Source organism: Typopeltis vanoorti, chromosome 1 (assembly GCF_054136105.1).
Source record: "Typopeltis vanoorti isolate ZY-2024b chromosome 1, IOZ_Tvanoo_1.0, whole genome shotgun sequence".
In the NCBI taxonomy this organism is placed as follows: Eukaryota; Metazoa; Arthropoda; class Arachnida; order Uropygi; family Thelyphonidae; genus Typopeltis; species Typopeltis vanoorti.
In genome coordinates, this window is record NC_143549.1 from 81,492,624 (window position 1) to 81,517,989 (window position 25,366).

The 25,366-nt window shown below is 33.5% G+C and overlaps 2 protein-coding genes across 2 annotated transcripts in view; one reads left to right on the forward strand and one right to left on the reverse strand.

The window, feature by feature from the left end:
• LOC150110133 (nicolin-1-like) overlaps nucleotides 1-25,366 on the reverse strand; it is a 97,409-nt gene that overhangs the window by 21,287 nt on the left and 50,756 nt on the right. The gene's annotated exons all lie outside the window — the stretch shown is intronic.
• On the forward strand, nucleotides 1,945-5,963 carry LOC150110134 (uncharacterized). Its single transcript, XM_090391634.1, has one exon. The coding sequence runs from the start codon at nucleotides 2,368-2,370 to the stop codon at nucleotides 4,249-4,251; it is 1,884 nt and encodes a 627-aa protein (XP_090247760.1). The 5' UTR covers nucleotides 1,945-2,367; the 3' UTR covers nucleotides 4,252-5,963.

Below are 25,366 nucleotides of genomic sequence, written 5' to 3' on the forward strand. Positions count from 1 at the left end.
GTTCTACATGACAGTATTCATCAGAGTTTCCGTTTGTATAAATTACGAATAAATATGAAAGTGAATTATTCCATTTTTTATAGTACTTATAATAATGTGCTCCTGTGTGTGTTCTGCGATAGATTCCACTTGGGGTTTGAGATTCAAGATCCGAGTTTCTTCCGAGAGAGAGAGATAAATTGTTTGTTTACTGTTAAGATTGATTGGTCAAGTAAGTTGCATTTAATAAATTTTGTAAAAATCTTTCTAACATCGTAACACATCGTAACTGGTTTTAGCTACTTCCGATTGTGAGATTTTTTTCTTTCGGAACGTCCAACTATTCGTTTATAACCGGTATAAAGGGGATTGTTTAACTTTTTCAAATGAACCGCGCAAGGAAAGGAGGAAAGAAATCATAAAAAAAATTAAGTAAACGAAAAAAAAAAAATGTTATATTCTTTATGACATAAATTATCTATATGTGAGAAGAAAGAATTGGTTGAATTCGAAATGGAGTTGCATGCCATCTCCATGGAGTCCTAGGACTGGTTTGCGGCTGAGAACTCTTACACACTACGTGATTCACCATCCACACCACGCCTCTACCATTGCATTTTTTCTCTGTTAATGGTCACTTGCATACACATGACATGATATGATTCCAGCCGAATAAAGAAGATTTTACGAAGTTGGGAAAGGCTGACATGCTGCCAAGAGGGAAAAAGATCTATTCATAATACCCACTTCACAGGGTAAAAAACCTTTTATAAATTTTTGAAATTTTCACATTAAAAACAGCAACTTCACATTAAAAATTCATTAAGTAAAATTAAAAGAATTACTTAAGTAAAAATAGAAATAAATGTATATAAAAATCTTAAATCCCATTTAAGATCTTTATATATTGTTATTATGTATTTTTATTTAACTTACGATGTCATACAAAGGAAGGAGACTCCATATTTGAGACTCTTTGAAAAGGAAGAAACTGTAAATATGAGAAATGTCCTCTTCGTTGTTGTCTGAATTTGATTTTTTAATCCAGTTTATTTTTGAAAATAGATTGGAAGTCATTGGTGGAGATAATGCTTGAAGAATCACCGAACGTAATATATCACTATAAATAACAGAATTTAAAGAAGATGGTTGCTTTCCTGGTTGTCAGTCTGTTTGTGAATATCGATGTATATACTCTTATGGTGAATTCCTTTTTTTTTTTTTTTTTTTTAAAGTTAAATTTCCGTAGAAAATTTAGTAACTAGATTAGTTACTTGTCTTTCAAGATTGTGAAATTCCCTGAAATGTGCATGCATTATCCACAAAAGTGGATAATGCATGCACATTTCACAATCCATGTAAACAAAATATCGAAAGATTTTCTTGTTTATTTTTGATATTTTTTTTCGTCTTAAAAACTCTCAGAGGAAGAAGAGAATAAAGGATGTGCTAAACGAATGAAAGAAATAAAGTTGTGTAATAGAAGTAAAACTTCTGTGGAGATTAAATATTTGATAAATGCTAATCGATTGGGTCTGTTAACATTCACCAAATGTTAATGGAGATGCTCCATAAAGTTTCACTGAATCTGACTATCGGGAAAAGTGCACCGAGAAGTCTTAATAATGCAAGGAGATTTGAAGCAATTATCGAACAAATATTAATTTTTGCATTGGCGTTGTCATGGATGCGATGAATCTATTATTAATATATTTATAAACAAAAGCAATATCACTATAAATATAAATAAATATAAGAAGTAAAGCGGTAAAATTTTATACTTAGTTACTACGTAAATCAGTGAAATCAAATCCTTTTAGTGAATCAAAAAATATTGCTAAGATTGATTACAGTTGGTTAGAATTTGCTATTTTGGTAATGCTTTAATTTTCCCCTCCATTGGAGTCCTAACTGTGTCTTTTCTTTTCAGACTATGCCAAAGAATTCCCACTCCTAATCGATCGCACAGGCCAAACGAAAACTGAAGACGACCATGACATCAGTCCACGATAAGCTGTGATATTGCCCTCCCTCGGCGAACAGAGAGGTAAAGGAACAACGTCTGCTCAGGTCACGGTGTCACCAGCCCAGGTTAGGGCATTCGTTCCAACGTCCTTGGATACCGGTCAGAATAGGGGAAAGTGCAGTTGCCTTTAGTACGTTTGCCTTGAGGTCAACAGTCAAACCGTCTGAACGTGGATGGGTTACTGGATTAAAGAGATTGCTGTTAATGCGTCTACCTGAGCTCATAATTCTAGCAACTGGGGGACGTTTACCTGGGTGAAGTAAAACACGTGTCGTCATGATTACGCACGAGAAGCGGACTCGTGAAGCAAGGTATGTTTAGAGCTTATTAACGATTCTCGGCTGGTAACGGTAGTACGGAAGATGAAGGGTCATGATGACCCTCTGACTTTTGCATCGCCAGGACAGATCGATTTTGAACACGATCAATTTAAAAATAATCGCATCATGGGAAACTTTGACGACAATGACTCGCCCATTGATCTCCGGAAAAAGCCAGCTCTGAGTAGGCACTCATCAGAGGAGAGCAACCTGCTTAATGGGAATCATGGAAAACCCGAAGCCCCGACGATTCAGGCTGAATCTGGAGAGAATGAATGGCTGAAAAATTGGCAAAAATGGTCAACAATTAGTGCAACACCCCCACCAGTTCACCCCATGTTTTTTCTGGGCAACGAAGAGTTGGTGAAAAGATTAAGTAGTACATCTCCTAGTGTAGACCGATATGGAGGCTACTCGCCACTAACAATGGCTAACCAATTTCTTCTCAATCCATTAGCATTCAGTCATCTTGGTCCATTGCTTTGTGATCAGTTCGGTGTAACCTATGCCCTTCTGAAAACTCCCCACGGGGCACACATACCAGTGCCTATTAATCCTGCTCTGTATGGAATGGGCGACGCTTCGAGTTTAGGTTGCAAAAATTCCGAAGGCGAAGCGAATTCTAATGGTATTTCTGATGACAGAAAGGATATCGCGGCACGTTATTTCTCCGCCAGACGTAGTCCTCCGTTTGATACGTATCCGGAAGAATATGTTATGAGGGCCGATCAACTGCGCAGGTGTAACTCCAATTTAACTGATCTGCGCATGAAGTGGAGCTCGGATTCTCCATTGACGACGGTCGAAGAACACCAACGAAACTGTGAATCAGAAGCGCCATCTACTTTGACCGAAAGTCCGCTACGAAACCAACTAAACAGAAAAGTCTTAGAAAATTACAGAAAACGAAGTAAGCGTTCGTTAACGATGAGGTCACTAAGTTGTTCTCAGCTTAACTGCAAGACAAATGAAGGAGGCACTCGACACCAGTCTGGCTACAAATCAGACAGTGAGATGTTATCTTTGCATCGTTCTACATCAAGACAGGAGTGGACTGATAGCGATGAGTCAAATGAACAAGATCTCAAGCGTAAAATGAGGGATGCTAGCGATGCCGAAGACGACACTGAAAATCCCCTCGATTCAGATCGAAAGATTCTACGTTGTCCCATCACTCGTCTTAACGACCATAAACGTCTGAAATGTGGAAGATCTCTTTCGGAATCTTCACTACGACGGAACATGCCAGTTCCAGATTACTGTGCACAGAATGACATCTCAATGAAACTGTCTTCTGCTTCAGCAGGGATGGGTCCACTTTCTTACGCGGATCAGGGCACATTTCTAGAGCGTCTACGTCACATGGCTCCTGCTGGATTTCCATGGAACGTGTACGGCTTCTATACTCATCTAATGCACAAATTCCAAGACCACGAATTACTCAAACGACATCTGGGAATCGAAAGAAGACAGGATCTAACGGGACTGAACGATAATAGTGTAGTGTCACCTCCAACATCACCATCTCCAATTAGGTCATCGAGATTACACTCGATATCCAATGATCAGAAAGTAGTTGGCGAATTGCTAGTACAGGACGAAAACAGTCTCTCCGATCCGAACAACTTGAAAAAACGACCAGTGCGGGCATTAACCGGAAAACACGTAAAGCATGGTACGGGAGCGAGTCCATCAACTCTTCTTACTCTCCGACAGAAAATACAAGAAAGACAGAAAGCCAAAGAACTTGGTCTTACTACAAGTAACGGAGCTCATTCGCATGTAAGAAACCGAAGTCCAGGAGGGTCCCGAAAATCTCCGTCTTCGAACAAATGCAAAAACAAGGACAAAGGGACTAAGATGACTTCTCCGATGTCTTCTACTCTCGCATTGACGTGTGGTGGCAACGGTCGTTCTGCAACATGACCACGTGATAGATAGCAATGTTGAAGAGAACCGTTTTCATTTCCATGAGTTGGTGGATACTCTGAGCATTATTTACATTTTCGTATGACGACTCCTGTTGGGAGAAGCGAACATTCTTGTTTCATAGTTACGACGAATGATTTGAATACTGACGTCTTCCAGTTGAAGAGAAAATGAATGTCAAGGAGATTTCCTCCGTCTTAGCTATCATTGGTTCAACTCTCGCGTGGACACATTCCTGCCTTTTTAGTGAGACATCCCTCTGTCAAGGACCACAAGTCATTTCACTTTAATTTCGGAGAGAATTTGATTTCTGATTCTTCCCATAGTCAAAAATTTTCATTGTGACTTAATCGCTTCAATTTATAGCCATGATTGAGGTTCATCACCTCCATTCATTTCTCGAGACAATCAAGGTTCCATGAACGTACAGAGCTTATAAAATTATATATTTTTTTGTTTGTAAGAAATGCGGATTGTCTACTAGGTAAGACATGAACATATTTATACCCACGCTTTAAAGGCTTTAAGAAAACAAGTATATTTAATAAGCTAATGGAAAAGAATTGCGTATGATACACTTGAATAACAAAATTTACTGCTAGTTGAGCAAGGAAGATAAAGTTTCTTTTTAAATAAAAGTGCTTAACTCGAAATATGGCTAAACTGGTGTAGAGGAACATGTCACTGATTGGTGCTGGATATGTTTAAGTTGCAACAAAAGATTTCCAATGTGCCGTAACGTGAACTAAGCTTCCAGCATTTTAGAAACTCGTGCACCATTCAACAGTAGTCTTCTCTACCATTTTGGTCATATGTTTTAGTAAATTGTTTTTGAAGAACCGGTAATGCTTTAACATAAATAATCCTCTACCGCATTTTTATTCTTCAAAGGTAGATGAAATCCCTTTTCAGTCCTAAACGTTTGGAAATTCATAAACAGTCAGTCACCATTAGTTAAGTTCATTGCTACAGATGATTTTGAAGAATTTTGGAGAAGTAAGAGTAGGGAATAAAAAGAATTAGATTATTTATTTATTTACTATTTTTTTAAATTCTCTTTCTCAACTATGCCATAAATTGCGTTATTTTTTAATTATAAATCCTTTTATTTAAATCTTTGCTATGTTAGCTGTATAACAAGCTAAAATCTAACGGAGTATCTAGTATTAATCACGATCTCGACATCATCAAAATCAAGATCCTTTTAAGCCTAGCTAACTAGAATCTTTTGCCTTTTCATAATCGAACAGTGCCTTTAGAGAAAGTGTTCATTGTAGTTATGACCTTCAAAAACAATACAACAGCCATTCATTATCTTGAGTTTATTTAATTAGGCGTTAAAATTTCAGTTTCATTAAGTTCAACTGCATGCATTTAATTAAGAAGTTTAAGCTGGCAACTTCTTTTATTCAATACATTCTGATTATTTTAAGAAAGGAATTTTCTAACTTGAAGATCTAGGAAACCTAAACATATCCCCTATCAATAAATATTTTCAAAGCCTTAATTCTGGAAAAGAATTAAAGAACTAAACATTATTTCTAGATATAAATCATACACACCGTTTGTTACAATAAAAGAAATTAAGTGTTAGCGATTTAAAAATATTAGTAATTAGCAATAGTATCAAACGAATTTTTTAAACTGATGACGGGATCTAAAGCACTATTATTTGCTTTCTAGATATCGGTTAAAAGGCCAAGGATTTTAGCAAATTTTACAAAAAACTTTCTACCTAAATGGCTCAGATAATTTTAAGCAATGTAATTATAAGAATTTCTAGCATTAGAAACGACGTCGGTTTTAAAAGCAATGTAATGATTTTCTGAGGAAGTAGCTAATAATCTAAAATACTGCATTTATTGTTTTTTTACGAGCAAAGAGTTGAGGATACCAGCGCTGACTGAATTGAAAAACAATATATATTTTTTCATTATATAAAAGTATATTTCCACAAGAAGCAGGTGGCGTTAGTTGACCCACTTCAAGTCGCGTAAGTATGTATAAAAACGTTTGTTTAGCCGTTCAGCTATAATTATTTCTTAAATCATTACAATCATCAATATTAGTATGAACAAACAAACCCACTATATTAATATAATAGATTTGTTCGTTGAAAGGTTTAAAATACGTTTAGTTAGAATATACTTGGAAATATAACGGCTGAAACATTTTTGTAAACACAAGTCAAACTTCAGTCAGTAATAGAATGACTTATTATTGTAGTATTTAAGCTAGATATGGCGTACACTTTTTTAAATTGATTGATGCATTTGAATTGTCATTTTAATGAACTATCATAGCTATACAAAAATCGCTTATATTTAAGAAATAATGAAATATTTCATTAACGAAGTGCATCTTATATGTAAGCACGGGTAACCAACATATCGCAAGCTCATGAAACTAGTGATACTAAGTTCAGCACAAAATTATGGCTAGATTTACAGTATGGTCTGGAAATATACCATTTGGGATGTTTTTAACATTTCGAGGGGAATCGCACAACATATTCCAACACAAATTAGAAAAAGGAAATCGAACTGATGGTTACACTCTTTTACAAAGCGTATACCTTTCAGAACATGAAACATTGTAAGCTAGTAAAACAACGTTAAGTAATATAAAAGAAAAGCAATAATATATACTTTATTACTCTTTCTAAAACCTATTCATAATTAGACTAAACATTTATCATAATTAATCTATTAAAATATCTATTAAATAAAATTTGAAAATTTTTACCGAGTAAATTTGAACAATTTTACCATGCAAAATTTCATATTTTACATATAATTGATTATCTTTCCTTAAAGCTATATATATATATATATATTGCTAATATTTCGCAATGATATCGAAAACATTTGTTCCCTTACACTCGTTTGTTTGAACTTCAACATGTCGCTGTGCTCAACATCACCGTAAGTTGTTGAGAATGCAATCCTGTCATTAGAGATATGTAAATTATGTCCCCAATATGTAACGTTTCATGTTTGTGTCGAAGAGACAAGGAGAAGCTATAATTGCTAAAAGAATTTGCATTTCCTTAATAGACAGAAAGAAAAAAAAAACATTCATTCGACTGACCTGGATATTCGCACAGTTTAGCCAATAAAATGACGTAAAAGCATTTATCTAGGTGTGCATAGAAACATAAAATGTTTCAGTATTCTTAAATTTGGTTATTAGAAAGTAAAGATGTCAAATATATAATACTTTTTTAAGGCTGCTTCTGTGTAAAAGGCTTGTCCACACTTATATTTTACAGCTATATATTGTGCAAAGCTAAACGCTCTTTTTCTCCACACGTAATAACATCATAAATTAGAATTCGAGTACTTTTTTTTTTAAAAAAAAAATTGAATGTGACTACAAAATTGGTACATATTTCAAAATCGTATACAGCAAAACACTTTAGTTTTGTTTTGACATTTAAGGAAATTCAAGTGAAATTACTGAATATAAAAAAAAAATCATTTAAATTTGGAAATATGCGTACAATATAAGTAAACATTAATTCTTCGAAAAAATAACCTATAGAGGTTTTAAAATATTGAGAAAATCCAAATAAAGTTAGATTTTTTTTATTAGAATTACTACAGTAGTGTTTCAGAAGGCATCACTCCATTTCGAAAGCTGTTTAACCAACTGTTTTTTTTTTTTTTAACAATTCACGATCGCATGTATTGTAATACAAGAGCATGTTGGTAAATCAGTAAATTTTAATAATTCCATTGCGCACCAATAGGTGGCGACAATCCACATTTTTAATAACTTAATCATTGTAAACATTATGAAACAATGTTGGCAATACAGTGTACTTGATTTTCAGTTGTCTCCTATTTTCTGTTCTATAATATTATTATAGTAATAATAATTGCATTGTTATAATAATACTATATACTGTCACTAGTTAAAGATGGAAATGGAGTTACTTTCCAAATAATAATTGCAACATTAAAATTGCGAGATTATATAGCCTAATGAAACAACGTGTATCATAATAAATGTTTGTACTTTTATATCGTAAGGACGTATAGCGATAAATTTTCTTGCAAATTCAACACTTGCATATCGCTTTAAGTGGTTTCAAACTGAAACTTTTTGTAGATTTTCATAAGCAAATGATAGATATTTCTTACATAACAATACCGTATATTTTCCTAAGGCTCACTGTACACTATCTTTCATATCGATGGAAGGATCATATTGTAATCATGTATCATTACAACCACGTTATACGTTGTTTAGTCTAAATGATTACGTTCAAATCTGCTTTTTTTTTAATATTTAAAATTTTTATGAGTACTATGATTATCCATTGCATAATAAATAACATACCAACAGATCAAGTGAAAAAATAAGCCACTTTTTTAATAAAGAAATTAGACTGTTGCTGATCATAATTTGCAATATTCTTTTTATATTCGAACATATGATGATGCAATTAATCAACGATATCATTAGTTAAGTTAATTGCTTAAAAGAAGATAGGAATTAGAAATTTTGATTAAATAAATGTTCACTAAATGAGAAATATTTAATTAAATCTAACGAATGAACTATACATCGAACCATTCAAGTTTATTTAGTATTTAGAAATATTTTCAATAGCATTTTTCCATTATAAGTCTGAACCATATTATGAAAAAAAAAAGCATACCTTTGAAGCAAGGCTGTAATAGATACGAAATATTTTTAGGATTGAGACTTATAATGGAAACGTGATTCCACAGAGGTTTCTAAATAAACTTAAATGGATCAGACGAATATTTACGCTTAGCACAGGAATCTTTAACATTATTTCTATTTCATTTTTAGAAGGCAGCATTAATACGATGAATACAGATGACGAAAAATGAGTTCAATGGGTTTTTAACTTTACTGAATAGATGTGAATTTCACTAATAAAGTGGGATACCCTCTTTTGTATTTTATACAAATGAAATTAAAATACCGACTGCGAATTTGAATAGTTTTGAATTATTTGATGACGGATAACACGAAAACTATTGTTCGCATGCATTCTGTGAGAACCTGTACTGAATTTGTCTAGTACGAGAGTTCGTTTTCATCGACTGCAGCTATTAGGTGGCTCATACAGGTTATCTCACCCCCCTCCCCGTTTTCTTAATTTTTTTTCTCCAATAGATAGACAAAAAAGTCTGAAAATATACATTTGAAAGATTAAACTCGTCTCTTTGATACTATTTAGCCAACTAACTCTGACCTGGAAAAGTCAGTTTGCTTCCAGAGGTGCAAACATTTTCAGAAAAAGTGATTGCAACATCAGCAACAAGCGAAAAACCCTACGCCAGTATTATTTCAACTCAACTATCTTGTTGAATCGGCTCGTACTTCGGTCAGTTGGTGATCCTTTATACTCACGAAATTACTTGCACGTGCTTTGCTCCTTGGAGTGATCGAAAGCAATAGAGAATCCTCATTTGACCCATGCATTGTTCCATAATGCTACTTTCCTTTCAACTTCTACAGATTTTTAAAGTAAACATAGTTTAAATACACACATTTAAAATTAAAACACATCATCACTGGCCACTTTTTTTTAATTATTGTGTTTAAGTTGCAGTTTACGTATTTATCGTTCCTACAAATATTATCATAACATATCTTTATATACAATATAATCACATGAGTAGCGTCCTTGCTCTCCGATCAATAGACGGTAGATGATTTTCATTACCTGATGTGATAAAGTTCCTACGTTTGGTCTCTAGAGCAATGTTCTGGACTATTTGATCTGTAACCTAATTCTTTCAACTAATGTTCTATGGATTTACGACAGTAGTGAGTGGGATTTGTATTAGAAAAAAATTTTCTTCTCCACTTTTTTTGTCGGGCTTGTTAAAACAAGAGCAGCGGCTGACCAACATCCCTTTTCTACAACTGCAAACACATCGAACTTACTGTTCGATCTATCTCTGTCCTCCGAAAGTTTTTCTCACTACGACCTGAAACTTTTCACGAAAAATGTTAGCAAACTTCTTTCTCAATCCTAACCTGCAACCAACACGCGGCAATAATATGCTTATATGCTCTTTCACTTCTCATGTACGAGATCAATAAAATAATAATAATAATAATAAATACTGGTGGACTCTGCGCACAATTATATCAGGAAAAAAAAAACATTGTCTAAAGTTTTGCGAATCTTTTTCATTATCTGTTTCTGTTCTTACATCGATTGCCACTTTTAAGTGTCGAAGCTAGATTTTTTTTCTTGTGTGGCGTCATATAAAAAAGTTACATTTTTCCTTGAGATATAAAAATTCTAAGATATTGAAAATAGTGAAAATAAAATGCTTTAATTGTAATAAAATTCGAAGTTTGTAATCAACTTATAATTTTTAATGGTAATTTTATATAATCATAGATGAACCTTAGGAAAACACAAGGAGTTATTCTCAGAAAAAACACACGAAAAGTTAAGGTGGTTTGCTGATAACCAGTCTTCGAACTAATATTCAATCCGAGTGTAATGGTAGATATTGTAATACCTTAAACAACTTCTTTTCCAAATGAATATGTCATATTATGTGGCAATTGTTTTACAGACTTTTTTGATGGAAGTGCGTATGATTTCCAAATCAAAGTGCATGGCTAGCTACTTTAGAAAAGCTTGAAATCGTCAATATTTAAAAAAAATGGCTATTTTTAAAAATAAACATATTTTTGTACTAAAATATCAAGTCAAGGGACCATTATTATTTTAATAATTTTTATTAAATATCTCCTTCGCCTTTCATATATGTGAATATAATAAATGATAATGCTCTATAGAATATATTATTTTTGGTACATTAGATTATATCTTACAAAGCACGTTTTATATATAAGAATTTATGAAAAGCATTCCAAGCAATGTTGAGAAATATTAGGAATCTGCATTATTTTTTAGAAAAAAAGAATAAGGTACCTATTTTTTACAAAAAAAATATTTTACGGCTTCTTAGGATGGAAGACCTAATTCCATATTTTTTTAAAAATTCATGTCTGTTTCCTATTATAAAATGTATTTTCGTATAATTATTAACTCTCCAATTCTAAAATAAAAATTGTTGAAGACATTGTCCACAAATAATTATTTTGATATATCACAGTAAAGTATTTGTGTAATGTGTTAATTGTTTATTACTTTTTTTTTGTTATTTTCTGTATATTTCTGCAGGAAAAAAAAGTCTTAAAATTGACATTCCATACCGTCTTTTCCATTGACATCTATTAAACAAAGATATTAAAGATTTTTAAGATTGCACTGCACATTTTTTATATGTGTTGCCTTTTTATCTGTTTTTATTCGCTTGTTTGGCAAATTCATATTTTTCTCTATAGAATGCTACTGCCATCACATAGTGTTATTCGTAAAAAGAAGAAAATCACCACTATTATTACCCTGATGCCACTGCGAGGGGTGGATGGGTTATTTAATTTATTGCATTTTATAAGTGTTATTTACGTGTAGTAGCGAACATTCCATCTATATGTATCACGATATAGAACTCCAGCTGTGTTATGTATTTTGTATTTTGTCTGTAGCGCAATTATAATCAACTGAGAAATAAATGCCTTGTATTTTCACAAACATCTACTGTCTTAATTTGCATTTTATCCACAAATGGCGTACATGCACTCATCCTATATATGCGTTTATTTAGAAAGTTTTTTTTAAAAAACTTACCTGCTTGTTTGCTTACTTGGGAAAAAGGATTAAAACCAAGTTTATAAAATTGCTTGGTAAAACGTATAAAATCTCGTTCGTTTGTTTGTATGTATATTTGTTGTATATGCAATTTTGTTGTCGGTCTGGTTGATCGAGTGATTAATGTACGCCTTCTAAGTAGCAGACTGTAGGTTTGAATCCTACTATGATCAAAGATACCTGTGAGTTATTTAAGTGGTTAGTTTCATGGTCCGGTGTGAAACCATTGGAGGCTTGAAGTGGCATGAAAAAGTTTCATCTCTGGAGCAGGCTTTGTAGATTGCGAAGTGTGTGTGTGTGTGTGTGTGTGTGTGTGTGTGTGTGTGTGTGTGTGTGTGTGTGTGTGTGTGTGTGTGTGTGTGTGTGTGTGTGTGTGTCCGTGCGTGCGTGCAATCTTTCGGGAAAGCCTTAAACAATCTCACTTCTTTTATATACTTGAAACTATTTTAATTTCAATCTGCAGACCTTCGAATATCGAATCCATCCTGCTATAAACAGTAGTTGTCCTAACACAAGAAATGAAGAAATGACTGCTACTTTTGAGAGGGATCAAAGAGGAAATCAAGTGTACCTTAAGGAATCGGTGTCTTTCTCGACAAATATTCATGAGGTAAGAAATTCGAGACATTGAATATTTAGCAAGAAAATCATAGCGGTGTTAATGAGACCGACAAAAAAGTACATTTAGTTAATCAAGACACAAGTAAAAACACCAGATGTCATTTTAATTCATCCATAAATTATTTTGAGATTTTTAGAGGTATAAATTCCAACATGCCATGTCTCAAAACGTTAAGTTACTGGAATTGGCCTTCGTTATCAAAAGGATACGCCCTTCTGTTATTATATCGTCAGTATATATGCTTTCTCCATTTGTTCTAATTAACATAATGAATTTATCTAGTTCGAGTTAATGAAAAACGTTTTCAGTACAAGTGAAGGCTTTCATGCATGACAAAGAGCGTGTTTGCTTTTGTAGAAATTTCAGATGGAAATTTTTTCTTTGTAAAAGCGAAACAGATTCCACAGAAGAAGGTCTCCTCCGATCACTATAATGATAATCGATCCTTTAATTACGTAATTTATTCTTAATTTAATTGTTCTTTGAATATAAATCCTGCTCAAGCCATCTTTATGTACATCACGCATTAGCTCATTGTAATATAAACGTAGCTGCTTAATTTCACAGAAATGCTCCCTTCATCTGTATTTGACAGCAGTATACAACCTTCGAGTTGCTTACTGTTTCAAATATAGTCTCTCATAGAATTTTTCCGATTCATACAAAAGAATAGTTGTTCCATATCAAAGTAGATATAAAGTTTAGTTCTTAATAAGATTTTACGTCTGAACAATTTTTTATGTATATACTGTATATATAATAAAGTACCTTTTGACAAATCATTTTATAGGCTAGCCACAATTTGCACATAATCATTCCAATGCACAATCACTTCTTCCATGGGTACAGTAACGATGTTTGTATTTCGGCTGCTAAAATGATGTCATTTCGGACAAACGTTTCGAATATTGTTTCCCACACAATTCGCGTTATTTTACTTCTTCCTTATGCGAAGGAAGAAACAGCCCAGTCCAATTTTATTTTGACTATAAATCTTTTATATATATTTTACAATTTAATGATAAGTATATCAAAATTCGTGCTTTCTTTTTTCCAGAGAATACAGAGAATTAAATATACGAGGTGGTCTGAAAAGTTCTCGACCTAACAATGAAAAAACGAATTTATAATTTCAAAATTATTTTTATTTTTCAACATAATCTCCCTTAAGACTAATGCATTTATTCCAGCGATGGTCCAGCGTCATTATCCCGTCCCTGTAGTAATTCGCAGTAAGATCTGCAAAATACCCCTCTACAGCTGCAATCACCTCTTGATTCGAAGAAAAACGCTGCTGACCAGCGAGGCAGAGTTTTAGTTTTGGGAAGAGAATAGAAGTTAGAGGGAGCCAAATCTGGTTAATAGGGGGAGGGGGGGGATGTTCCAACAATTCATAGTGCAGATCCCTTAATTTTCACCTTTGTGGGCAGGTGCATTGTCCTGATGAAAGATGATTTTTTTCTTCTGCAAACCGGATCTTTTCTCACGAATTTTTTCGTCTAGTCTGGTTAAAAGATGGGAATAATATTCCTTGAATAATATTGTTTTACCCTTTTCAAGATAATTAATAAACGAAATGCCATTAGCATCCCAAAACACCGATGCCATGACCTTTCCTGCTGATGGAACCGACTTTGTCTTCTTTGGCGCGGAACAACCGGCTTCTGACTACTGTTTGGATTCTGGTGTGTAATGGTGAATCCAAGTCTCATCCATAGTAATAAATCAACGCACAAAATCAGTTTTATTCTTGTTAAAACGCTCCAAGCACTGTTCAGAGATTTTCAAGCGAGTGCGTTTTTGATCTGCTGTGAGCAAGCGCGGCACCCATCTTGCGCAAAGCTTCTTCATTTGCAGTTCTTCATGCAAAATATATTGAAATGCCTATAGTCTCAGCAATTTCACGCACTTTGAGTCGCCGGTCATCCAATACCATATCGTGTACTTGATCAATGATTTTTGGTGTTTTGTTACACTTTTTGGAGGTCCTTCACGTGGATCATCTTCAAGGCTGGTACGGCCACGTTTAAACTCAGCAGCCAATTTATTAATTGTCGACAAGAAGGAGAAGAGTGCCAGTAAACTTTTATGAACTTCGACTGAATTTCTTTTGGCGTTAAATCTTCTTTTACAAAGAATTTTATAACCGCACGATACTCAATTTTATCCATTTCGAGGGATACAGACAACACTTTTGCTTCAGACAGCTGTATAAAACAAACTACTTGATAGAATAACTTGCAATTTCACATGGATACTTATGACAGATGTACCTACTTAGAAAAAAAAATCTTGCTGATAGTGTTGCCATCTATGGTCGAAGCCGAGAACTTTTCAGATCACCCTCGTATATGTAGAGTTCACGACAGGAGAGTCCTTGACAGACGTTATGTGAATGCTGTGGGCCCATTCCTCTCCTCATATTCATTTTCATCCATTTACTTTCTGTAGATCACTGTGTCGAAAAGAACATTTTTCATTTATTTATTTTTGCAACAATACAGTACATTTTTATTCATAAGCATTTCCTGCATTTTATTAATTTATTATTCGTTATGACTTTTTTGTTCCGTTGTTTTTTTTTTTTATCATGCTTAACTGTGTTTTAGTTTTCCACGAAATTTACATCTCCGTTTTTTATTTTTTCAGACAATAATAATAATTCGAGGTACTTACAGGCATTTAAGGCCTACCACCTGCCAAGATTGGCTTATTCCTAAATGCATTTTGGTGTATAAATTACTCGTGTTCTCCTGATCGGTTCACTTGGTTGTGGGATGAAAAATATGAGGTGGTAAAGTTTTTCTGCCGTATGAGAGGGGATAACTCACTTTTTTTTTGAAAATCCCTGATAAAGGTTCATGTTCTGGACAAAATTAAAACTTTGATCTTTCTTTCTAACTAAAGGGTTAGGAATTTCTTACCTCACGGATATTTGTCGAGAAACCGATTCTTCAAGGTACACCCGATTTCCTCTTTGATCCCTCCCAAATGTAGCAGTCATTTTTTGTGGCAGGACAACTATCAATTTTATCAAAATTGATAGTTGTCCTGATAGCTGTTAGTTAGAAAGAACGCTCTTTAGTTAGATATTGGTTATGTTTAGTTCGATGTTGGTGGAAAGCATTCATCCAGACAAATAGGTATACACTCTCCCAAGATGGAGTATGTCACTATGGGAGAAGTAGACCCAACCGTCTCCCGCAATGGGAGAGGTTTTCATCCATCAGTGGGGAAGTTACAGGTTGTTTTCATTCATTCATTCCGAAATATCTCACTCTGACATTTTAATTTCAACACTGTAGATTCCTCATTCGAGTTTTGCAGAAGTAAATGAGGAGGTAAGTGTGAAGATTTAACCGAAAACTGATGTTGATTACAACTCAATTTTAGCAGATTGTTCATTTGAAATGCACATTCAAATGAACAATGGCGAAGGTTGAAAACACCTGGGTTTGAATCCATTCTACGACAAGAAAATCTTTATAAGGACTTTTCAACACTGAAGGGGAGTTTGTCGATTTGACATGGAGGTGGAAAGATTTCCATTACGGAAGTTCGGACTTTTCATCCTGCAAAACCAGTCAACGGACTGGAGAATATGCGCATTTAACACAATTTAACAATAGTTGAAATATATATATATATATATATTTTTAAGAAATGAAGCTGAATTGATTTTTTGGAAGGGCTGAGTTTTGACAAGGTCATTAGTAGCATCGGAGAATGATATTGAGGTCCTAAATATTTCCACATTGCATAGTATGTGAAAGAAGAAGGAGAAATGCGAAGTTTGGCATATGATTGAAGAGAGTGAGCAAAAGAACAGTCTTGAGGTACATCATCATTGTTTAAGTCTGAGGATAAACCATTCGAACAACACACAGTAGCTGAAGAAAATGGATATACAGTTGCAGAGAGGAAGATTATAGTGTGATAGCTGTAGTTTATTCGGAACATATTTTTTGTCAGAACAACTGCTTGAATCTCTCTAAACCATCTCAGAGTATTTGTCCACAGGGTGGGTAGCCTTTTAAGTGATGCTGAAATTCGTTGTTGGTGGATTTCTCCATTATTCTGAAAATGGATAATGTGATCTAGTATTTATTTTCTTTTTTCTTTTTTTTTCAGATAAAAGCTATAGGCTATTTCCCAAGCTTTCTATAACAATCGATTAAGAGAAAGAAGCAATATTTCAGTTAGTATCACTAAAGTGAGTTATGAAACCGCAATGCTATTTATTATAAGAAATAATAAATAAATAATAAGAAATAATATTTCTTTAGTATTGCTAAAGAAATAATATTTCAGTTATTTTTTACTAATACTAATTTAAAACTTAATTTCATGAATCTTTTGCATATATCGCCACAAGCTACCTAGTTTGATTTTAAAGTTTCGTTGCATTCGAATACCAATTTGATGTTACTTGTGTGAAGAATTACTAATGCAGTTGTAACACGACTGCAGAATGTGAGTTTATGATGGCAGATTTATGGACTTGAATTACAAACCTTTACAATAAAAACAGGATAAAAGTGATATGACTGAGAGAGTTAGTGAGCATATCAGATTGATTCAAATGTTTTTCACAGCAACAGGTCCAGGTGGTCATTCATTCGCTGCATAAAATGTTGAACAAATAGATTTTTTTTGCATTCAGACAAGTGGAGATGAGGGAATTGTTTCAGGAGAGATGGTGGTTGCATACAAATTCATGAAAAACTTTGTTACGGTCAAAAAGGATTTCACATGATGTGCCAGCCTTCAATTTAGGCTTAAAACTATTAATTCTAAATAAAAAGCAATAAAAACTATTTTCTCTGAAGTAGAAAGAACTGTCAATCTACAATACTTTGTTGTGGAAATTGTTGCGCAATTGCAATTGCCTATACAGCGATTGATTTTAATTTAACAACAAACTTTTATAATTCATCATGTCTTCAAATTATTATACTGCCAAGTATAATAATTGGAATTGTCTTTCTTCTCTCTCTCTCTGCATTTTTCTTTCCTGATTGCATGCCGAAACATTCTGTTAAAATCGATGATCTGAACGATTTTTTTTTCTTCGAGTTCTACAAATAACTGGTTCTACAATCGTACATAATTTGGTCTTTCAATTACATTTTAACGCACCCACAAAATGGATATCTTTGGAAGCTGCAGGTTTTTTCTGACAAAATATAAATTAAAAGTGACCTTTAGAAAGCATAAAAACAAAATTCCAAGTATCTGAATCATAAATTTTATTTTCCCAACATAAAATCGTAATGCAAACTTGGTAGCTGCAAATATGAAGTAAGTCGCATCGAAAGTGTAAATGACAGACTTACTTCAGAGAGTACCTATAAATCTTCATAAAACTAATAAACAATGATTAAGCCGAAAGGGGGGGGGTCCTGAAGGGATTCTTCACAAAATAACCAAGATAGATTGTGTGATTGCAGTATCTAGGGAAAAGCCTCTGAAGTCTAAAACACTAATTGAATTGAATATTCTACACATACCGGCCACTGAAATAGAAACCTTTATGCAGATGTACGTAAACGACACTTACGTTTACGTACATCTGCAAAATACTTGGTCACGTGCGTCACCACGCGTGTTGTAGGCAACTATTTAAGAATGCTGCTGATAAGTAATCGTCAATAGCATTGATCATAATGGGAAAAACAAAGGATCTGAGTTCGATAAAGGGCTTATTGTGGGTTACCGTCTTGCTGAAGCCACGATTTTGAAAATAGCAGAGGTGACTGGTTTCTCAAAAGGTAAGATTTCCGGATATTTAACCAGTGGAAAAATAACCCACATTGCTTGTCTAAGAAACGCAACTTTGGTCCTAAGACAGTCTATCACGAACGAGATCGTCGTCTTCTCAGAAGGCTTGTACGGGCAGACAGAAATTCCTTTGTGCAGCAATTGACCGAAGCATTTAATGAAGGCTGCTCCCGATTTATATTTCACTGAACTATGCGCAAAGAATTGAAGAGAGGATCGGCATTGGCGGTCGCATGTTTATCGCTGGGGGAAACTATCGTAGCCAGGATTGATATCAAGTTTGTGTTGTTATACTAGGAACGGAGGTTCTGTGGTGCTAGATGAAGCTTATTTTCTGAGTTATATCTGATTACATATAACAAGAGAGAGAGAGAGAGAGAGAGAGAGAGAGAGAGAGAGAGAGAGAGAGTCTAAATAATGGTATGTCGATAGCAGATAGAGATGCAAGAATGTTCATGTGCCTTCCAGAATATCAGATAATTTTGCCACTCTCTACTCTTGATTTCTTACCCTTATCAATAATCCTTCTGTGTATAATGTAAATATTTTTTATCTACTCCCGCTACCTTTCCATATTTCAGGCTTTTTATACTTCAAGTATGAATATGTATTCCTGATTGCATGTCTGTTGAGTGCTTTTTTTACCGTTGTGCTGTCACTGATTGTTTCATTTAGCAATTTTTCGAAATAATTACTCCATACACCAAGGATATCTTTTAATCCAGTTTTCATGTCACCTTTATCATCTCTATTTCCTTTTACAGCAGTCTTTCCTCCATTTCTGAGCTTTTTTAACAGCCTTCAGAATCTTTTCCATCTTTGATATTTATTTTCTATGTTTTTATCAAAATCTTCCCATGTTCTTTATCTAGTTTTACACAGTGTTCAACTTTCTTACATTTGTGTCTGTATTCTCTAAGAGCACAAGCTTTTCTTTCATTGCCTCTTTAATTTCCTGCATCCGCCATGGAGTTCTGATTTTTATATCCTTGCAGATTCTTGCTAACCTCACCACATGCCTTTCTGGCTGAATCAATATTTTCTTCAGGGCTTGCCACTGAATCTCCAATGTTCGGTTCCTGTTCTTAAACTCTTTCATTGTTTCTTGAATAATGTTTGTGTATTTTAGACTACAATTCACATCTGAGAGCCACTTAGCTTTTATTTGCTTTGAAATTTTCTTACATGTTCTTCATTTCATTGAATACTGTTGAATACTTTCAATATTCCATTGAGTTCATTGAATACTGTTCCGCATTTAGGATGAGCCACTAAGAGCGGCCTAAAAATACCTAACTCAACAGAGAAAAGAACAATTAGGGTGATTTCACCCATCAAATTCACTTCACTCTCACATAGGCGTTCAGTTTCTACTACTTGTATTTTCTGTAAAGATTTCCATGGTTACTGTTGTATCAGAATTGGCATTGGTAATTTCTGTTACTCTCCTTTAAATCGGTGGTTAAAAAAACACGTTCGGTGGTTATTCAATTTCATTCATTCATTCCTTCCTTCTTCTGCCTTTTCTTACTTTATTTACTACAGAGTGAAGTTTCCAGGTCTTCAAGGATTGGATTGTTTGAAATTATGACCGAAGCTCTGAAGTTGGCGTGTTATCAGATCCAATGGTAAGGGGTTTCTTATTTTTTCTCCCTAACTTTCTGCCCTTCTACGGTCTTAAATGTAGTATACATTCTTCTACCTATAGTCCACTTCGAATGGAATTACCATAATAAAAGACATTGCAATGGATTTTTTATGATAAGAGGAAGTTAATTTCTTTCCCATTCTTCGTAATGGAGTGAAATTCGCATTTTCTTAATATTTTAATTTCCTTTTAATATAATATCTTTTCTACTTTATTTCCTTCTTTTACTGTGTTTAGCTTGATATTTTAAGATAGACCTCATACATTTGTACAGAACGAACTAAAGTTTTTTCTAACGAATCTATAAGTTTGAAATTTCATTCAAATAACAAAAGTAAATTTCGAAAAAGTTTCTGATCGCATATAAGTGATAAATGTACAATATGAAACGAAATATGTCTTAATATGTCAGTGTCCTCTGTCACATCCAATAACTTTTACATGAACAGACTTACTTGCTGAAAACATGTTAGATATCATGGGACTCTAATTGGCATATTTTCATTGTTCTTCGAATAGGTAGAGCGGATTCATAATGAATTAATAATAATCTTCATTAACGATCATTTTCAAAACATTTCCGAGTATTTCTTTCTTTCTTTCTTTTCTGAATTTCTTATCCAATGTCAACTTAATGTAAAGTATGCTGCAAACACATTTGCAAGGTATACTATGATCTGAATAAGTTGTTCATGGAGAAAAGTTATTTCAAATGTTCCTATTTTTATTGCAACTAAACAATCAGCACAATTATTTCAAATCTTTTGATCCAATGGCTGATTTCATTTAGGACAATTATGAATATTATACACCTATTTTCTTCTTCTAATTAGTATCAGAAATCTTTTGCCATTTTTCATATTTGCTAATACATTTTTTTGTTTGTTACACTTCTACTGTGACAAAGGGCACACATTATTGAACTCCATTACTGACATTCTAAATGAAAATTTTCAAAAAATAATAAAATAAATCAATAAAACAGAAATGAGATCACACACACACACACAATAAAGCTAGGCTAAGATTTGTATAATATCTACGATTTGCGCCATGCAAAGAATAGATCAACAACAGGCAGGCAGGGAAAAAAAAGATATAAAAAAAGGATAGGATAAGACAGAAGGATGCATGACAGATAACAAAAGCAATATCATCCATCGTGAGCGACGCAAAAAAAAGCAAAACAACAACAAAAAAAAAACTTAAAAGGGGGAGTTTAACAGATAAACTAGGATAAGAAACGGAGCAGGTGTTTCCTATGTCTAGATGAGACGTACATCCCTAAGTGGATCATTTATAAGTGTGTCAAAGCAACAACATCATAGGAACCGCCAACCTGAAAAAAAGGAGAAAAAATATGGACTTAAACTCACAAGAATTTTACACTTTTTTTTTTTTTTTACTGAAATGGGAGTTATTTAAAAATGAATCTTTAACTATCATCAGGTAACGGTGCTTAATGAAGTTGTCGGATATTTTAAAAGAATGGTTAAATACATTATGAATGTATTAATATTTTATTTATAGAGTATAGTCTACATTTGAATGACTATCATCATAATGTGAACGTGTGTTGACTTTGACGATCTAAAATAGTTCGTTAGTCATGAGTCTATAGATTCATGACAGTGCAATCGCTCCCATCTTTGTTTTCCTCTCTCACGTTCTAAACTGTAGACTGCTTTTCAGACACGTTGATTACATGATTGGTTTTTGCGGAAAACATAACTAAAACAAGCAATAATAACAACAAACAGAAAAATAGGTTATGTTGCCATTAAGTAAAAACTGTGATCACAATAATAAGGAGTTCAGTTACACTTTCTGCATAAATAACATGGCATGAAAGCCTAAGACACAGGATAACTGCTATTAATTATTTAGAGTGCAAAATTCTTAACCAATTCCATCTATTTATATGACATTACATTTTTATGTTTTGCATGCATCTTGTATGTTTTATAAACTTTATGTGTAATGGTAGAATATGGAAATGGAAGATCTACAGTTTACATAACGAAGAAGAAAATCAATTTTAAATGAAGCTAGGAGTAAAACAAAACCAAAATCAACAAGTAAAAAGTAGTCGCGCCTAATTGGGTGGGAATCGTTGGCCTAGTATGTATATTTTAAAAATTTAATTGGAATGTGGCTCCGCCTATCGGCTCATTTTGAAGTAGCATTTTCAACGAGAATTTAACAGACAACTATTAAGTATATAAATTTCTAATATATTCATTCATCTGCTTTCTGATATGTAAATGAAACAAAACAACTAGGCAAAATTAATACAGTTTCTGTTGTTTTTCGTTTCAAATGAAAAACTAATTTTCGTACGAAGTAGTTCATTAAGTATAAATTCACGATACGGATTTAGACATTAACAACAGTAAAAAACAAAATCATTATCTGTTTTGCATTTTGTGTCCTGTCTGCAGGAAAATGAACTTCAGGAACCACAACTGGGTTTCTTCCTGTTAAACACGGAAGACATTATCGGTTTACTGATAATACTTTTCCTCATCAGCACTTAGGAAGGAAGGAAGATCTCATTTCAAATTCAAATTTCAAGTCTCAACTTCATCATTAAAATTTCTGGTTTTAGATTACAGTTAGTGTTATGCATGTATTTACAACTTTTGCTATCTAATCGCTGAAAGAGAAAAACCCGTTTAGTATGTGTGTATGTGTGTGTACTGATTAAAAGAGCGAGGTAGATCTGAGAAGAGAAGAGATAACCTACATTGTTAATAGAAGTTTTTAAATATTCAAAACCTGCCCAAAACGTGAATGTTTAGCAGATAGCCTTTCTACAGATGTTATCAACTTCCTTATTTATAGGTGGGAACAGTTTAGAGCGATATACTACTTGGGATGCTTCGTCTAATTCTTCAGAGATGGGCATCCATCAGAGGGAGAAACACTTTTAGGGAAGAAACAAGTGAGTTTAGACAGGTATTAAAATTCACAATTCGTACTGCATTATTATTATGAATTGCAGATCTTTCCTATTAACATATTAGGGCAGCTGAAAATCTTTCTGCAGTTTTCCTGGATGTCATTGATAAAGGTAAAAAAGAAACTACAAAACACCCTATCGGTTAAATAACATTCCAAATGGATGTGTACTTGAGCATCTAGCAACTGTATCTAATATAGCAACTATATAAGTTTTTTTTAATAGCAATTATGAGCAGTGTAACCACAAAGCACATTGAAGGATCTTTTACCCCTCTTTGGGAAGAGGAGATGACCGACGCAACAATAATTTCGTAATTTTTTGCAGTCATAGTATTTTATTGTTTATATTTTGTGTTTATGAAAATAAATATGCTTTCAAGTTTAGATTTAAAAGTAATACCCAACATCCAAGTTATTCAACACTTTATCTCCTCTTCTCCATCGTTTTTTTTTATATTAAATCTTTTCACAAAAATCCATTTTCTATATATTTGTTACGAGGTACGACACTGCTTGCATAAAGAAAGGCATGTGAAGAAGTTTCCATGTAAGAGAGAGAGAGAGAGAGAGAGGATGATGTAGCAATGAAGACAATATTTAGAGGAAAGAAGATTAATTGGGCCGTTGCTGTTTACAGAAATAAGAATGTGGATGAGAAAAAATGAAAAAAAAAACGTACTATTTCTATCTTTTTCTTTCCATTAACATTATGCTATGCAAGAATCAGAAATCGTACATTACCAATTGAGGAAATTGTGCAATGTCCGGGGAAAAAAAAAGAAAAAAAGAAAGAAAGCTGTATAAATGAAAATCAATAGGGAAAAAAGATCCAAAGGAAGACCTGAAAGAAGAAATGCTAGTAACATATTTTGTACGCAAATAAGCAAGTCAAAAAAGAAGGCTATAATGAATATATGCGACACATCACGGGATGATCAGGAATCAGCTGTTACAGAAACAAACAAAAACAAAACAAAACGAAGAAATGTTTTCTAAATTCAAAACAGATAGCAAACTTTTAATCCTTCGTAATTATTTGAACAAACAACATTTTATAGTTCGAAAACTATCTATTCTAAAAATATCTAAGGGATATTGATATTTGATCTACCTAGTTCTGGTCGATATTACGCGACAAGACCTTTTTCTTCGAAGTCTTTATTACTAAATATTTCAACCCATATAGATTTGAAATGGTTTAGAAGTTACACTTTTTTTTTGTTTTTTAATAGTAAAAATAAATATATAGAGAGAAATGAGAATTCTAGTATTTAGCAGTTTCGTAGGACCATTAGATTCCTAGTTAGACACCAAACTAAAGCAGTTTCCATAACATTTTCTGACCAAACATCCAAATATGGAATGTACACTCCATTTGTTAAGCAATTTCAAGAAAATGTCTGGAGTCTAGACAGTAATATTTACTGACCGCACCGTTAAAATCACTCCCGCTTTTACTACATGTATGTCGAATATCTGTCAGTGTGTGTGTCTGCCCGTGTGACAGCGAGAAAATAGAACACATCATGAGATCTGACCTGTCCGCCATGTCCTTGTCTTTTATCAGTCATCCGCGCTTTCACTGCTGTTTCCGCCCCTCCCTTTCCCTCTTAACCATCCACTCCCCCTAAAGTTTCCGGATGCCTGTTGCCGGGGGAACGAGACCAGTTGCTATATTAAGAATCTGTGCCATTAACCCAGTGTTATAGGACTTGCAACTATTGGTAGTTGAAGTGCTTTTGTGTGCAGAGGACGCTATGAAAAAAAAAAAAAGAAGAAGAAAAAAAACAAGTCCAACCAGTTACGTTGCCTTAGGGAGAATGTGGAGGCCTCCTTCTAACGGACATATGAAAGTAAGCGTGGAAGAAAAAAAAATATTCCTGGTATTTGCAATCGAGACCCAAATGTTTTGAGGATTTAAGTCCTTGTTTTGGTGCGGCTAATTTTGAAGACTGTACTTCATCGCAATGTCTTAAATTCGTTGCTTAATTTCAATTCCTATTATTTCTTGTTGAATCTTACATTATTAAAAAATAAACAGAAAAAGAAATCCCTTTCGTATTTTATGAAGTTCTCAACATGATGCTGAGTGTATAAACATCTACAAAAGCTACTCATTTTGATGGAATCTGAACTATACATACTTATTGCTTTTATCACAATAATGCGATTAATCTAATAATAAAATGCTCTCAAAATTACTTTTTTTTTTATTTCTTTTTTAATGAAGTTATTTATTTTATTGAATTTTAGAGTAGATACTTTAAAAACCTACTTCCTAATTCCCAATTCATATTACATTAGATTATTGGATAAATTATTCAACTATAAATATTCCTCTATCTGTCAAGGTTTTCTCGTTCTAGCAATTGGC

Bases quoted from the DNA above. Each gene is read 5' to 3' on its own strand.
- LOC150110134 (XM_090391634.1), top strand. From the start codon at position 2,368: ATGAAGGGTCATGATGACCCTCTGACTTTTGCATCGCCAGGACAGATC.